At 43.3% G+C, this 17,716-nt stretch overlaps 1 protein-coding gene across 8 annotated transcripts in view; it reads right to left on the reverse strand.

Moving 5' to 3' along the window:
• Positions 1–928: 928 nt before the first annotated feature.
• Positions 929–17,716, reverse strand: part of ABCC6 (ATP binding cassette subfamily C member 6) — a 50,527-nt gene continuing 33,739 nt past the window's right edge. For 7 of the 8 annotated variants that reach the window (XM_075011231.1, XM_075011229.1, XM_075011232.1 and 4 more), the window contains 11 exons: positions 17,492–17,612; positions 16,120–16,327; positions 13,827–14,140; positions 12,039–12,238; positions 9,465–9,591; positions 8,393–8,494; positions 7,480–7,626; positions 4,373–4,531; positions 3,940–4,106; positions 3,232–3,426; positions 929–2,652 (listed from right to left, as the gene is read on the reverse strand). In XM_075011231.1, coding sequence (XP_074867332.1) covers positions 2,544–2,652; positions 3,232–3,426; positions 3,940–4,106; positions 4,373–4,531; positions 7,480–7,626; positions 8,393–8,494; positions 9,465–9,591; positions 12,039–12,238; positions 13,827–14,140; positions 16,120–16,327; positions 17,492–17,612 — 1,849 coding nt within the window. In that variant the 3' untranslated portion in view covers positions 929–2,543. The remainder of the gene's footprint in view (positions 2,653–3,231; positions 3,427–3,939; positions 4,107–4,372; positions 4,532–7,479; positions 7,627–8,392; positions 8,495–9,464; positions 9,592–12,038; positions 12,239–13,826; positions 14,141–16,119; positions 16,328–17,491; positions 17,613–17,716) is intronic. The other variant, XM_075011230.1, reaches the window with a different exon arrangement.

A 17,716-nucleotide genomic window follows, 5' to 3' on the forward strand; every position in this document is an offset into this window, starting at 1 on the left:
ATTAACATAAAAGCTTAGTGTTACTCTAAACCCACAGGTGTAGCTGTGATAGTTCATATTTCTAAAACTGAGGAGTTTTGAGGCACCTTTTAAAGACTAACAAATTTCTTTGGGCATAAGCTTTCTTGGGACAAAACCACTTTATCAGATGCCTGGCGTGGGAGTAGATGGGACAGGGAGCTACATGCGCTAGCACTGCGGTGTCCAGTAGGTTTGCCATTCACCACCTGTGGTGATCTGGACACTGTGATGTGGTGAAATGCTGCTCTTTAGCTCTAGTGGCCGCAGCCCAGCACGGTTTCAACTTTGGCCCCGAGGAATCTCTGGTGAATTTGCTTGTGGGGGTCTGGGGGGAACTGTGGTGATCCTTAAATTTCTATTGGACACTGCTGCACTAGCACATCAACAGAAGGCAGTTGTTTATCAACTAAAGGACCTGTGTTAATGGGGCCAGTTCGGTTAGGGTGGGTATGGCTCACTCTTGGCACTTGATGGGGCTGTGGGAGCACCAAAAGGTGGAGACTTACCTTTGTAGTGAGACAGCCATTCTAAGTCTTTATTCTGTCCTAATTTGAGAATGTTAATTTGCAAATTAATTGCACCTTTGCTGTTACCTTGACAACCCTGTTCTCCATGCTGTGCACTGATTTTTTTTCCCCTTTGAGTGTGTGTTTGAGCAGGTGAGATTTTTGGAAGATGGGACAGTCTCTTGGTGTTCATTGGATTCTCCATGTCCTGAGAAGGTACCTCCATGCAGTTACTGAAACAGATCTCTCTCTCTACGTTGGGCCCCGCTTTTCTTCCCTGACATTAACGGGGTGCCCAATCTGTCTACTGTAATCACAACCAATGGAAATTTCAGTTATGTTCATATGGGGGGAAAAAAACCCACCCCTTTCAGTACAAATGAGAAAATAAGTATGTGGAATGTAAAATCTTTATTAATCAGTATATAAATGCAAATGCACCTACACAAAAAGAGTAACACATTTCAACATTTTTAAGTAGATGGATGAGCCCGAGACCCAGGAGCTGATAGTGCTGAATCCCCCTTATGAAATTTCATGTCCCCAGCAGCCCTACCCCCCACGCTTTGCACACTCCTGCCTTACAGGCAAAGAGCAGCCATTAGCAATCATGGAAGTTATGCACCTGCACATAAATCCTGACTGGGCTGAAAAATCTCTTCTTTGGTAAGATTAAGAATAACAACTAGGACTCTACTGAATTCACTGTTCATGTGCATCAAGTTAATGGTCACAGCATTTAAAAATAGTCAATATAATGATTTTGTTATTGAAGAAGAAATTTCACGTGTTTGTAATTATAGGCGCCCTGACCCAAAAAGGGGCTGTGAGGTGGCACAAGGGTATTGTGGGAATGGGAAGCATTGTAACCCTCACTTCTGTGCTGCTGCTGGAAAACGCTGTCTTGAGAGTTGGGCCCCCAGCCAGAATCCACCACTGTCCACGTGCCCAGCTCTGAAGGTAGCCCAGAAGAAAATCAGAGCAATAAAAAGCACAATTGTTCAAGAAGACATGGCAGATTAAAGTTGTGCACATAAAGTGTAGTGCCAGTAACACTACAAGGATCTAAATGAACTTTATTAACTTGAGGAAGATAATTAGACTAAAATGTCAGTATCTTTATTAAAGGTGAAGCAAAAATAAGCAATGCATTGAATCCAGAGTTCAGTGCTCCTGCTGATTAGGCTGTACTGGGGTTCAGCACAGGAAAACATTGTACTAAAATCTTTTTGTTTCTTTTAAAGAACCATTCCAGAACTCCTCCAGCAGCTAGTTTGGAATCCAAGTTCCCCACAGGGGAGAGTGTTAGGTGAGCATATGTGGGTAAATACCTTACAGGCATTTTTAAAAAGTTTAACATGCTCATGAAAACATGCCTGGGATTGGCAACATTTGTGCATTCGTTTCCAATTAGAATGCTAGTCATTGTTCATTCGAACATTACTGGTCTACTATGATTTTTGGCATTCCTAGGAATCTCCAGCGTGCTCCCATAAATGTTGCAATGTGTATTTTATCAATAGCTATATTCTAAATGGAGCTGATTGGAAAGCTCAGTTATTTTGCCATAAATGTGCAAGACATGAGTACATATATTTTATGCCTAGTCCAGAATTCTGATTGGCTCATCTGATTAATCGGAAATAACTGAGTTATTTCATTTTGAATACTCAGCCAATTAATTGGGAGCATAAAACATTACATAGTGTTCATTTCTCCTTCAGGAAAGTAACCACAAACTTGGTAACCATCATTCAACTGCAACCATAATTTAACTTGCTCCCATGACTGAATGTGAAAGCATTTTCCAAAACCATCATCTCACCTATAGCATGTGATAGACACAAACGCATCAAGGCGGTTTCCTTTCATATATCCAGTATAGTTTGGGGCTCAGTTTCAAGTAAGATTTGGTTAAGTATCAGTCATTTTATAGTGAAACCATTGGAGCTGAATCAAGAACAAACTTGGTTTTTTGGATGGTGCTGGTGTAAGGGTATCTTCCCTGGCTAACAATCAGACACGGTCTGATTCTTCAACCAGTCTGTAGAATAGTCCCTTCTGAGCTATTAATTCCTCTGGAGTACCAAATTCAGCAACGTGACCATTTTCCAATACTAAAATCCTGTTAATAGTAAAACAAAACAAACAAGTAAGCCTTAGCATACACAACACTCACCCTAAATGCAAACAATAGCAAAGCTACTGTTTTTAGAGCACGCATCAGTTCTACACTTCCGTTCGCTTGGTGGTCCTTCTGTTCTGCAAATGGTTCAATAGCAAGCTGAAGAGAGCTGCTACTGATGATATAGTCCCTGGGAGAGACTAGAAATGGAGGAAATCTTGTCTTTGACTTAACTCTAAATCACTTAGTTGCATCTGTGCAGGGGAGAGGTTGTGCAGTGAGGAGATTTGCAGATGGACCAAAACTATGAGAGTGGACCCCAAAGGGCTAAACAGAGCATGGAATGGACACATCTCACTTTCTCTCTGATTAACCCATGGCTCGTGTTGAGAAAGCCCATCCTAAGGGAGACGCTTGAGTGTGAGGTAACAAGAAACAGACAGATATGAGACCTTGGTAGTTCCAGGCGAAGATCACTCTCTAAACTTCTACAGGGCCTGTCTAATGCATAAAGCCTGCCTCTGTGTCCCTTTGGCCTCGTGACAGTGAATGTGAAGGAACATGCCAGTGAAAGCTTACCTGTCATAATCTAGGACAGTGTTTATACGGTGAGCTATCGTTAATACGGTCCGCTCTTTGAACTGGGTCCTTACGATCAATTGAATCTGAAGATCAGTTTCCAGATCCACTGCTGAGGTGGCCTCATCTAGCAACAGGATTTGGGATTTACGCAGGAGTGCCCTGGCCAGACAAATGAGCTGCTTCTGACCAACACTGAAAGCAAGAAGGCAGATGGCAAATAAAGGTGAACCAGCAGGCTGTGGCTTTTCCTTGGGCTCAGAAACGGGGAGTCTGGGGATGGCACAGCTGCTGCTTGAGGCTGGGCCTGGAATCATTAGAAGCAAGGCACCTGTTTGGTTTTGGGAAGAAGACTGAGGGGCCCAATGTGGAATACCTGGAGCTGGTAGCACCGCAGATAGCAACATGAAGTGAGGAAAAGAAACGATGGAGTCCAGGAGCCACAGTCATGGGTCAGGACCCCACGGTTCCGGGTGCCGTACAAACACGGAACAGACAGCCGCTACCCCGGGAGAGTTTACGCTCTCGGTAATTCCACACTGCTAAGGATTGAATGGCTATAGCAAGTTTGCTCGGGGGGGGGTGACTATAGCTTTGTGCTTTACTACATTAGAGTTTTCTGTTTGAATTTTTTAACCTCATTCAGTATTTTCATTAATTGTGCATCCTCCACGTGGAACTGCCTTTCTCCTTCTGCATTTATAGTACCTCAGATTTTCCCCTTGCTCAGAGCACTTGTGGTTTAATTGGTCAGGGAGATCCAGTACAAAGCTCCTGAGCTGAATCCATTCCAAAACTCTCCAGATGGTTTCATCTGAGTACTTGCTCAAAGGATCGAGGTTCATTCGCAGAGAACCAGCAAACAGAACTGGATCCTAAATATAAAAGACAAAAAAAAATTCTAGAACTGGTTGTTGCAAACACACACAGCTCTTTGATTTCCTTCCACTGCGGGAATCACAAGGTGAAAGGCTATGGCCAATGTTACATGGTAGATCAGATAATGTGATTATGGGCATGACTTTTACCTATAAAATGATGAATTAATTCTCACAGTAACTTGCTAACCTTCCAGCATTCATGGACATTAATGGAAGTAGCCATCAGAGTGTATAAATGCCTTAAGAAATTAACTTCATACCTGGGGGATAATAGTTATTTTGGTTCTAAGGTCATGGAGGCCTATTTGGGCAATATTCACTCCATCAATTAAGATCTCGCCTTCTGCAGGTTCCACTAATCTCAGAAGACCCAGGGCAAGAGTGGATTTCCCAGCTCCTGTTCTTCCAACTATGCCAATCTAAAAAAACACAATGACAGTACAGGATTATGTTTCATGCAATTTAGCTCATAGCCCTAGTTAAATCTTAGGACCATGGAATTGCAAGGTAACAAGAAACAGCTTGTTAAATTTTCCCAACTGTTGACCATATCTGATGCTAGGTCTTTCAGAGAACACCACCCTGTTAAAGGACCTATTCCTCCAATTCCATGTGATAGATGCAGTGATTGTGCTGACACATGGTGCCTCTTCTAAATCTCCTTTTGCATTTTAAAAATCTGTTTCCAACTACAAGTCATTCTCCCTTCTTCTGCAGCTCTCCTTTAGCCTCTCTGGAAGACTCCAATATCGTCCATTAGCTTACAAAGTAGAGGGCTATTCCTTTGTTTAATGATGGAGGAAACAAGTAGGTATGTGGCTGACGAACAGCCCTGTCCTATGCCAATCCCAGGTGCAATATCAACTAGTCTTTCCTGTCCCAGGCCAGGGATTTAATTTCTTTTCACTGCAGCTTCCTGGAATAGCTGTTGAGGACTGGCATGAAAGACACCTCTGGTGGTTGCAGTTGGGTGGTGGTACACATGATCAGCCATGTGGATTCCAGCATAAGTTCAATACATAGTCATTAGGACCAGGACACATGACTTGGGGTGATGGAACAATTTTTATAGCAGGGTTGCTGAGAGCCATTGAACCAAACTTTAAATTCTGTATATAATGGAAACCACTTCAACTCAGGGGGTGCTGCAGTATGCCCCATACTCCTAGTCCCAGCACCTATGCATGACTTGAAGGGATGTGACCATTTCTTTGACTACCCAAAAATCTTTGGCTTCACATGGTCAAAATATTCACCTAACATTCGTAGAGCTGGGGAACAGCCCATAAGGAGATCTTAAACTGTTTTACTGGAGAGGGAAATCATTAAAAGCCTTAGATGGAAAAAAAACAGAATAGATGCCAAATATAAAGGAGCTCTGATGTTACACTAGATTAAAATAAACATTGAATTCCTTTAGAGCTGCTCTGCTAACGTCCTATAAAGTAACAGAATCCAACTTACTTGAATTCCTAACGCACAGTATGAGCAGTGAAAGAAAAGAAGAAAAACATCCTTTTGTTAATTTTAAGCCTGCTACCCAATAAGTTCATTTGGTGACCCCTAGTTTTTTTGTTACAGGAGCAAGTAAATAACTTTTCCTTATTCACTTTTTCCACACCAGTCATGATTTTATATATCTCTATCATATCCCCCTTAGTCTCCTTCTTTTTAACTTGAAAAGTCATGGTCTTTTAATCTTTCTTCATATGGCAACTGTTCAAAAACCCTATCCAAACCCTATTCCAAACCTTTTCCAATGCCAATATATCTTTTTTGAGAAGAGGCGACCACATCTGTAGGCAGTATTCAAGATGCGGGTGCACCATGGGTTTATATAGAGGTGATAAAATAATCAGTCTTATTCTCTATCCTTTTTTTAATGATTCCTAGCATTCTGTTTGCCTTTTTGACTGCTGCAGCACATTGAGTGGATGTTTTCAGAGAACTATCCACAGTGTCTCCAAGATCTCTCTCTCTCTCTCTCTCGAGTGGTTATGGCTAAATTAGTCTCCATCATTCTGTGTGCATAGTTGGGATTCTTTTTTCCAATGTGCATTACTTTACATTTATCACCATTAAAATTCAGTTGCCATTTTGTTACCCAATCACTTGGTTTTGTGAGATCTTTATGAAGCTCTTCACAGTCTTTGTTCTTAACTATTTTGAACAGTTTAGTATCCTCAGCAAATTTTGCCAACTCACTGTTTACCCCTTTCTCCAGATCATTAATAAATATGTTGTATAGGATTGTACAGCTCTTGAGAGAGAACACGTTACCTCTCTCCATTCTGAAAACTTACCATTTATTTCTACTCTGTTTCCTGTCTTTCAACCAGTTTTCAGTCCATGAGAGCACCCTCCCTCTTATCCCATGACAAATTATTTTGCTTAAGAGTGTTTGGTGAGGGAACTTATCAAAGGTTTTCTAGAAATCTAACTACTCTATATCCACTGGCTCCCTCTTGTCTATGTGCTTATTAATCACCGTAAAGAACTCTCGGGCTAGGGTTACACTGTAGCCCTAGCACGAAATAAGCTACATAATTTGCATTCTGCAAATAGATTAAGTTGTTTCGAGGCATCTTATTTCAAACCCGGTGCAGGCTACACTTTTACCAGAGTTCGAAATAAGTGGTTATTTCAAACTTCCCGCTAACCCTCATACGATGAGGGTTACTGGGAGTGAAATACTGCTCTCAAAACAGTCCTACTATTTTGAGTGTGGTGTTTGGCCATGGGGTTTCTATTTCAGGATACAAATATATCCCAAAATAGAAGCCTAGTATAGCTTTAGCCTAGTAGATTAGTAAAGAATGATTTCCCTTTACAGAAACCATGTTGACTTTTCCCCAACAAGTTATGTTCATCTACCTGTCTAACAATTTTTTTCTTGACTATAGTTTCCTCTAATTTGTCAGTACTGACATTAGATTTACTAGTCTGTAATTGCCAGGATCATCTCTAGAGTCCTTTTTAAATACTGGTGTCACATTAGCTATCTTCCAATCAACAGGTACAGAAGCTGATTTAAAGGATAAATTACAAAACACAGTTAGTGGTTTGGCAATGTCAAATTTGAGTTCTTTCAGAACTCTTGGGTGAATGCCATTTGCTCAAGTGACTTGTTACAATTAAGTTTATCAGTTTGTTCTAAAACTTCTTCTAATGACATGTCAATCTTGGACAATTCCTCAGATGTGTCACCTAAAAACAATGGCTCAGGTTTGGGACTCTCTCTAACAGCCATGCATCTTTGGGCCTTTAGTTCTTTGAAACAAGGATTTTTCCTCAGTTTAGATCCAGCTGCCTATATGAAAGCACTGTTGAAACCTTCCTCTCCAAAGAAATACATGGTCTTGCTTACCTTCTCTTGCCCATTTATTTTTATATTGATATTTTTCAGTGTGAATTCTAAATTTGGCCTATACTTCAAGCCATAGTTTCTAAATTCAATTGCTCCTTTGGTTGGCCAAGCCTGACTTGCAGAATTACTACCCACAGTCCAAGGAGCCTGTGTAAAAGAGAAACAAACAAGCACTTAATTAAACTATTTGAAGTCTTCAAGTTATACTACTAAAATCCAAAAGGAAAACTTCTCAAAGCACGTGTGCAAAAAAAACTTCTTTCTGGAACTCTCTTTAAAAGCTGCTTCAGAGGCAGCGTTTATTTCTCAAATGAATTGCTGAAGATGAAATTACTTTTTTCAAAGATCCAGATTAAGTGAAGTCCGGCGATAAAAATTAGTGTTGCTGAATTACATTATCAGGAAACCATACTGACCAAATTACACTCAGATTAATGAGCCTCACAAATGTTCCTTTGAACTGACTGTGGCAGGGGAGATTTCCACAATCTATGCTGATACAATAAACATGAAGAGATAGGGCTTGTTAATCATTTTATGCTACATAAACATTGTAAACTACATTGAGATTCTCAGTTATTAAAAAGCCAACAACTGTCACTTATAACGTCAGCTCTGAGATGCCACCACTAGTTCCTGTTCTAAGCATGGAAAAAACCTTACATGCATTCCATGAGTGTGGTAGCTGTTAAACTATACTTTTTTGAAATGACAACTACAGCTTCACTGGCTAAGGGAATGAACTGAGCAGAGGTTCTAAAGGATACCTTATTGTTTTAGAACAGTTCTTTAAAGTAACCTAAGCAGGCCTCTGGGAATGGAGAGATACTGATCCATTAGAATAGGAAAAATTGTGGATCAGGTTTGTAACAAACTCCACTGCAAAGGGTGAGAAGAATGGCTGGTCACTTACCTCCTTTGGAGTTGTTGAATACTCGCTCACTCTCTCCACAGAAACAATGTTAGTTTGTAGTTCAGTCCAGGAGCGCACCATCCAGTTCAAAACACCAGTTATCTAGCAAATAGAAAGGGGAGTGGTTAGAAATTAAGCCCAGGCTTTGAACTTATTCTTGCAAAGTTCCTCGCTCGGGGCACATTGTGGGATTGGAACCAGTGTTTGCAACATGGTCCTCCTGAGCTAAACTATAAAGAGATTATCTGAAAATTCTTTTGCGAGACCAAATAAAATAAATCCTGCTGACCCCAGGTCCTTCTGGAAAAGGAAGGTTCAAAGTTTGCCAGCCCAGACTGGAGGCACCTTCCTAGCTCACCAGGAAGTTACCTCAGTGCCAGTTTACCAAGAATTACATATTATTGCTTATCTCATGTTAAACTTCCAGTTCTTAAAAATAACTGGAACAATTTTCATCTCAGTCTGCGATTAGGCACAAGAACGTGGAAAATAGACACAGAAGAAAACTATTAAACTGCAGTGACCATTTAAAGTTAAATTCAAAGAAAAAAAGAAGGATGTTGCATGTATTTGAGACCTGTTCTGCTTGGTTGTATATACTATAACAGTGGCAGAGTTACTGAGGTTAAAAAAATAAGGGAATCTATAAAAACTGGATCAGAACAGAAATATTTCAAGGATTTTTTTAAAAAGTCAGTGGAAGCATCTCTTTTAAAATAATTAAAAATTCCCTTCAAGTATTTGTAAATCAAATCTTGCACAATTGTGTTGGTACTTGAGAGTCTGATTATCACCTAGGAAATCTTAAAAATGGGAGGCTGGTTAATTTATCATCATTGCCTGAGCTGAGAAATGTGAAACATAAACAGCACAACTAGTGGACAGGAAATTAGGGTCTTTAAAATTCTTCCATTTTTAATTAATTGGAGTCTGACATTATGAATCTTAGTGCTAAGGATTGGGCCCTTACAGAATCATTTGCAATCTAGGGAAGGATTTTTCAAAAATGATTTGTAAACTGACAGTCCCTTCTGATGAGAGAATAAAATCATGCAATGCTGCTTTGAGTTACCTGAAGAGCATAAGAAATCGAAAAGCCAACAATCCCTGGACTAAGATGTGTTTTGCTAATCACAGCAAACAGGGCTGCAAAGAACACAATACCATTACCTAGAAACTCTAGGTTTGTAGCAAGCCACCTGCAAGCAAAGAAGACAGGATTTAGCATATCTCTGTTCTTTATGTTCTCGTTTCCCAATTTTGTCATATAATCATAGAACTCTAGGACTGGAAGGAACCTTAAGAATTCAAGTCCAATCCCCTGCCCTCATGGCAGCACCAGTCACTGTACAGACCATCCCCAGTAGATGTCTGTCTAACCCATTCTTAAATTATCTCCAGTGATGGAGATTCCACAACCTCCCTAGGTAATTTATTCCAGTGTTTAACCACTCTGTACAGTAAGGAAGTTCTTTCTAATGTCCAACCTAAAACTCCCTTGCTGCAGTGTAAGCCCATTCCTCCTCATCCTATGCTCAGAGGCCAAACAGAACAATTTTTATCCCTCCTCCTTGTAACCCTCTTTGAGGTACTTGAAAAGTGCTATCATGTCCCCTCTGTCTTCTCTTTTCTAAACTAAACAAATCTAGTTCTTTCACTCTGCCCTCATACCTCCTGTTCTCTAGACCTTTAATCATTCTTGTTGCTCTTCTCTGGATCTTCTCCAATTTCCACATCTTTCTTGAAATGTGGTGCCCAGAACTGGACACACTACTCCAACTGAGGCCTAGTCAGCAGTGAGTAGCGCAGAAGAATGATTTCCTGTGTCTTGCTCTCAAAACTCCTGTTAATGCATCCCCAAATCATGTTTGTTTTTGTTGCCACAGCATCACACTGTTGACTCATGTAGCTTGTGGTCCACGATGACCCCTAAATACCTTTCTGCAGTACTCCCTCCTAGACAGTTACTTCCCATTTTGTATGTATGAAGCTGATTGTTTCTTCCTAAGTTGAGTACTTTGCATTTGTCCTTATTAAACATCATCCTGTTTACCTCAGACCATTTCTCCAGTTTGTCCAGATCATTTTGAATTATGACCTTACCCTCCAAAGCAGTTGTAACCCCTCCCAGCTTGGTATCATATGCAAACTTAATTAGCGTACTCTCTATGCCAACATCTAAATCATTGATGAAGATATTGAATAGACCCAGTCCCAAAACAGACCACTGTTTTAACCTTGGTTAAAAGTGTTAAATAAGGTCATTGCGAGCATGGCGTTGGCTTTTTACATGGTCACTAGCTAGCAGCTGGAATTGGCAGCAATACGATTTTGTGACTGGTCCATACTTTGTGTCACAGCTCTTCTACTGTAGCTTGAGTCTATCATTTCCCCCTGGTGAACAGCTTCAGTTTAGAACCTAGAATTGTTGCTCTGAGCAGCTTTTTTGGTGTTAGTTCTGATGTAAGCAGGGTCTGAAGGGAATCTCCCTGACATCCAGTGACGTCCTGGGGGTAAGGGGAGCAAAGACTTCAAGAGCAGACAATGTTGGCATAGGCGCACCAGCTCTGTCTAGGAGCCCAGCAAGATGGAGATGCTTTGTCAAAAAGAGAAACGTTGGCAGGTTTGGGTTACAACTGCAGGGATAATGAAATGTTGATACCTTGTCGTACAAGGAAAGGGCAGCAGAACTGTGCTTGATTGATGGGTCACCCTAAACTGAACCTCTTGCTAAGCAAGGGGGTAAGAAAGCCAAATACCAATGATGAGCATATGAGGATAAATGTTCCTAATTGGTAAAGTGAACACTGCCTAAGAGTCCTACACACCTTTTGCCTGTCCTTTCTCCAGCATTTAATGACAGAGCTGCTTACACTCAGAGTCCCTGTTTCCAGTGGGCGATCCCTAAAGCTGTCCTCTTTGCTCAGCAAGGCTAAGGCTAAGCCCTGGACCTTGTATGGGATCAGGGAAAGGCAACACAACACAGAAACTGTCCTGGCTGTGAGGTTCCCAGCTAAAATCTCTGAGAGCTGGCTGAGGAGGTGGAACCCCAGGCTGCGATACTGCAGAAGAGTCAGCAGCACTGAGATGGGAGACAGTGTGAGAGGCAGCAGACAGACACCAAGAGCAAAGGGAGGTGACTAGCAGCAGCAGAGTGTGGTGAACCACACCTGCTCACAAATGCACCTCTGAACTCTGGGTCTTCGCTCACCAAGGGCCACCAGCTGCCGGGGGACACCGTGGAGGAGAGGGGAGTGGTATGTTAAGGGACATCAAAGGTGAGAAAGGAGGCAAAGGATGCTGCCCAACACACTAAGGTTGGTGTTTGCCTGTGGTCACGTGCTTTTGTACTGTGATTGTGGTGTCTTCCCACATGAATGTCGGACTCTCATTTCCCTTTTAATCGTTGTTGTATTTTGTAGTACACAAACTCCATGCGAGCAAGAGCAGAGGTACTGCCACGTAGAGGCTCCAAAGGCAGGTTGCTTAGATTTCCAAGATTACTGAGCGGGGACACAAGCCAGTTCTATTGTTGGTTGTTAAGAGAAACTCTTAGATACTGAACCCAGCCCTTGTTGCTGATCACTCCACCTGCCAGGACTGCACTAATATAACTCATATATCTCCAACGTTTGCTGCTCCGTACCTGTCAGCGACGATGCCAGCGAAGCATGTTCTCTGGTGCTCATCCATTCTGGAATCATGATGTAAAACAAACCGGCTTTGCTCCTTGTAAGCACGAATCACAACGCTCCCTTGGAATGTCTCCGAAATGTGGGAATAGATGGGCGAACGACTAGCAGCTTCCAGGCGTCTCAGTTGGCAGGCAGTGGCAATGTAGAAGTTCTGAGGCAGAAGGAAACGAAAAGGGAGGGTGACTTCCTGCACTGGGCTAATTCATCAGCGGAACTGATCATGCTCAGAAAACTTGAAATGATGCAAAAACACAGTTGTACCTGTAAACCTGATGTTATAAAACCTGATGTGTGGCCAGCACATGCTCTTATGCTTACTAGGTGAGATAACGTGCCCTTAAAAGGCCCACCATAGCACTTGTAGCCTGGGTGAATGGGAGGCTTTTGAGCCTTGTCTAAGCTCTGGCAGCCTCTGCCTCCAGGCTGCAGCATTACCTGGAGTCTGCACAGTGCTGCATGCTGCAGTCCCATCCCTGGCATGCCCCCGATGTCAGGATGTGTGAATGGGTCCTCAGAGAGCAACAGTAGGGCTGTGCTCCACAGGCCTGTTTTAGGGGAATTTCTGGGTCCTAATAGCCCTGGTTTAAAGGGTGGGGAGAGAGAGCGAGCTATCTTTTCTCTATTTATTCCCTTTTAAAAAATCTCTCTCCCAATCTCTTAAACTTTGCCTCTAGCTCATGACTGGGTTCTTACCCTACAGCCTGGGAGACCCATTCACACAAGACAAAAAGCTGTGCCCAAGCACAGGGCATCTCACTGCAGAACTGAGACTGGAAGGAATGAGAGTGCCAAGTCAGGCAGAGTTCTCAACAAGGAACAGAACCTTTTGAAGTGGTGTGTGGCGCTGTGACTGCACAGGTTATTCTCTGGCCCGTTTCATTATGTCTGATGCAAGTGGCACACTAACTGCAGGATTCCAGGGCGTGAATGGAATTTCAGGGTTGTACCGATGCCTTAAATCCCATCCTTTTGTGCTCAGGTGGGATTCTATGACAAATCATTTGTTTGCCTGCCGTACTTTTTAAAGTAGCAAAGCAGAGTGATCTCAATTTTCCATAACAAGTAAAAATACTCAAGACCAGTGCTCCCTGTTAAGCTGAATACCTCGGTGGTTGCCCAGGAGAGACTGAGGTGCCACCCAGCTGATCAGCAAAGCGTTCAGTCACCCACAGCTGGTAACATGTTTTTACTGGTGATGCACATTTTCACATGCATATAACAAAATTTATTCCACCCGTGGATAGAAAAAGTAGAGGGAACACTGCTCAAGACCTTTGATATCACCCCTGACCACACCCCACCTCTGCCCACAGTCTCACCCTGGCAAAGTCATCTGACATTTCAAAGAACCAGACTGGGAGAAGAAAAAGAGTGCATTGAAAAGCATCTGCCTCCCTGGTACGTGTTTAGGCTAAAAGTTGGCACAGGAGGACTGGAAAAAGGGAAAAACACTTTGGGGCTTAGTCTGATCTGCTTTACACTGACATTGATAAAGAAGTGCCACCTACGCCTTCTAACGAGGCTTCGGTTGCAGCTACCATGAGCCTAAATTCTGCAGGAAGACCCTTTTTAGCGTGGATCACTGGTAGTTTTGGTTCAGGCATGAAATCAGAGCTGAAAAAACACTGACTGAAAAATCTCAGAAAGGTCTAGTTTGGTTAGTGTAGACACAGGGAGTAGGTTCTTGTAGGAAAGTGTGTGGGTGATTCTTCGATCAGCCACATCTCTCAAAATCCTACCTGGAACACGGCATACAGCGCTGTTAGTGGCACTATTGCCACAACCGCTATTGGTGTGGCCACCATCACAACGATGTAGATCTCCAGTAAACTGAACAAGAACCCCAGCAAGGACTTCAGCTTGTCTGGGATCACAGAATCAATGGCATCAGTTTCTTTGGAGAATCGGTTCAGCAAGTTTCCAATGGGCGTCTGCTCAAAAAACGTCATTGGGGATCTGGTGACATTCTCGAGCAGCTGCTGAAAGAGTTTGCATGATGCTATTACACCTCCTAGCAGGACGGCCGCAGTTGACCCGAATTTGGCTGTGGCTGCAATGTAAGAGAAGATACATCACACAACCTAGATGTTTCTCTGCTGAACGTACGCTAAGGAGAATTTTCCTAGAATGTGCCCTTGGTGCTGGTGAAGCATTGGCCAGTTCCTACAGGTGGCACCTTCTTTATCCGGTGTGCTCGGGACCTGACGAGAATTTGCTGGCTAAGGGAAAGTGCAGAGTTGTGCTCGGAGACTGCTGAAGCACCAGCCTCCAACATCCCTCTCCTGGGGCTCTAGCCCCAGCCCAGACTCCCAGGGGCTGCCACAGGGCTAAGGTGGGGGAAAGGACGCACCCACTCCTGGCTCCCACTGCTGCAGGGCAGATGGAGGCTCCAGCTCCCAGCCCAGCGCACTTCCTGAGGGCTCTGGTTCCCAATCCCATCGCAGCGTCCTGCCACCACTGCTGTAGGACAAGCAGGAGCTCAGGTTCCCGGCCCCATGCTGCCACAAGGCAGACAGGAGCTCCAACTCCCACCAAGAGGCTCCAGTTCCCAGCCCTGTGGCTGCACCCTGGCCCCTGCTACAGCAGGACAAGCTGGGGCGCAAGGTCCCTGCCCCACGGCACAGGCGGGTGCTCTGACTCCTGGCACCCCCACTTTCTGGGGAGCTCCGGTTCCCAGATCTGTGGCAGCCTCACTCTCCATAGCTGCGAGGCAGGCAGGGGCTCTGGCTCCCAGCACCCACTCGGGCTCTTACTCCCACTGGCTACTCTCATTTGGCAACATCCATGCTCATGCTGGACAAGGGACGTTGCCAGATGAGAGAGTACTGGATTTGAGAGGTGCAACCTGTATTGCCATTTATTATTTTTATTGAGTTGGTGCCTTGGAGGTCCAGTCAGGAACCAGGAGCCCACTGTGCTCATGCAAATGCAGAACAAAGAGACAATCTCTGCACTGGGGGGGTTTACAGTCGAAGCTCCAGAGCCGAGAGCCTGTATCTGCAGAGTTGGCATCCAATGGGGATCAGCACATGTAAACTTCATCAGTCAGTTCTGTCCCCCACCAAAGTCTCCAAAAGAGAAGCTTATGTTCTCCAAAGTATGATTAGCATAACAGGAACTACTCCGAATTAAATTCACTTTTCTGAGTTGGGCAGACTCCCATGGACATATTCACTATTTTTATATTCACTGAATTACATATTCACTATTACAGCAGGAACAGTGTTCTAGTTAGATTGCCTAACAGATTCCATTCTGATCCCGTTTTAACTTGTTCAAAATGTTTACCATTTCAGTTTGCATTTTTCAGATTTAGTTTCTCTCCTAAACTGATTTACTTTTCTGGAAAGTTTCAGCAAAACACTTTAGCTATTTTTGATTAGGAGAAGAGTTAAACAATGTACACATTTCAAATACAAATTTTTGCAGCCTTTTTTCACAGCTTTTTAGATCCCAAAGGTGTAGTAGGTTGGTGATTCCATCTGGCTTCATGAAGAGGTGAGCTCTTAATTTGACTAAGTTATGATTTGAATGAAGAGAAGATAGGAAAAGGAGGATTGAGAAGGGAGATAAATGTGAGCAGTGAATGAAACTGAGAGATAGAAAAGTGAAACAGAGGGTGTAATCTTTGCAGAATATGTAAATTTTTCATGGGTACTAGATCATCCAGTTCTGACAAAGGTAGGTGGCTAAAAGTGAGGGGGAGTATGCCAGCGATCAAACTCCATGCCATGCACACGAGAGAGAAGAAAGTGCATACACCAGAAAGCCAGAGTTTTATGCAGTGGCCCTGGGAATAGTGTGTAGATACCTTCACCAACAACCCCACACACCAAAAAATCAGTGTACAATGTGCAAATGTGCATCAGAACCAGTTGTTTCAGGTCCTGTGCCAAGCCTGCTCATTTGCTGGAAAGTGCCCTGCAGATTAGCACCCCTAGGACATGCCAAAGTCTGTCTGGTGGGAGACATTCCTGGGAAAGAGGGAGGCAAATGACATACAGAAGAATTAGGTGACTGGGTCAAGCAAACCTTGAAAAACTCCAAGAACACCGAAGACTCCCACTCGCAGCTCTGTGTCCTGCAGTGTTCTGTTACTAACAGGGTCATCTGCCCACAGGCTGAGCCAGTAACCACGACAAAACGAGGCAGCTTGCTGACATGTGAACAAGAGCACAATGTACAAACAGATCGACGTCCCCATGGCCCTCAGGTAGTCCAGATAAATGGAAATATTGACCTGGAGTGAAGCAATCAAAGAAGAAGGGAAAGTGGGGGAAGTAAGGGTCAGGCTTGTTAAGAAGTCAGCAAAAGAATGCTGTAATCGTGTTATGTTCTCTGTTACGCATCACATGCCATGAGAAACTCGTTAATTTTTTTTCTTTCCTATCAATGCAAGATGAATTAAATACTTATGTGAGGGATCACAGGGACTGACATCTGGCCTGTAAGGCAAAAGCAGTGTTTTTGGATTGTGCTTCCCTTGGGCACAATTCTCCTTAAACACAACTGCATCCCCCTTTGGGACTGCGACCTTCCATGTCCCTGTAACTGGATTTTCACCTTGACTTTGGCTATCTATTTGTGTCTCACATCTCCTAAGTCTCTCAGCACCCTCCTGTCCTCGTGTGCCCCCACCTTTCCCCCAACATACCACATTGTGGCTTCTGTTGAAATCCTCAGCCAAGCCTGCATCCTCTTACCTGGGATAATGTACAGCCCCTTCTCTTGATCTCCACAAGACCATCTATTTCTGCCTTCCCCTGGGCCATGGAAGAGTAACAACATAATTTCTAGCCACACGTGGTTCAACTGGCCTCCATGAACCATATCTGAGCTTACCAGACTTCTCTCATGTGTCTCCCTGTTCCTTCACGCTCCTTGACCCAACTGACTCAAGAGAGTTTCCCACTGCAGCAGAAGCCACATGAAGCTGCCTTTTATCTCACCACCCATCATAATGGAAAGACTTTCCTCCTCAGGTCTACAGTTTTCTCCTCCCTGTTGCTGTTTTATTCTGATTTTCTAGCAACACATTGGCTCTGTAAAGCGTTGTTGGGGACAGAGTTTCAGAGGGGAAGTTGTGTTAGGCTGTTTCAGCAAAAACACTGAGGAGTCCTGTGGCACAGTAAACTCTAACAAATTATTAGGGCATAAACTTTCATGGGCTGGAACCCACTTTGTCAGATGCAATTGTTTGTTCTGTTTTTGGGGATGTAATTGGCATGCTAGATGCTTTACACACAGTAAGTTAGAGGACCAGACCTTCAACTGATGCAAATTAGCATTGACTTATGCAGTATTACACTGATTTGCAGCAGCTAAGGATCTTAGTGTTAGTTGCTGTTGCAATAACAAGTTTATTGTATATTTCATTATTCTAACAAGGAACTGTGGCAGTCACCTTGCTGGTTTCAACTTTCTCCCCTTCTGTTAGCTTGCCGACATCTTTTGAAGCTGCAGCAGTTGCACCGACTTGATTTACAGCTTTGGCTTCATCTTTCAGAACAGAAGATCTGACTGAGCTGTTGATTTATAAAAGCGAAACAAACACCATGATTTTGGAACCAAGACCGTGACATTTTTAAGCCTGACTTTGAGGGCGGTGGCGCACGAGATTATGCTGGAC

The sequence above is a fragment of the Carettochelys insculpta genome, chromosome 16 (genome assembly GCF_033958435.1).
Source record: "Carettochelys insculpta isolate YL-2023 chromosome 16, ASM3395843v1, whole genome shotgun sequence".
NCBI classification, from domain to species: domain Eukaryota; kingdom Metazoa; phylum Chordata; order Testudines; family Carettochelyidae; genus Carettochelys; species Carettochelys insculpta.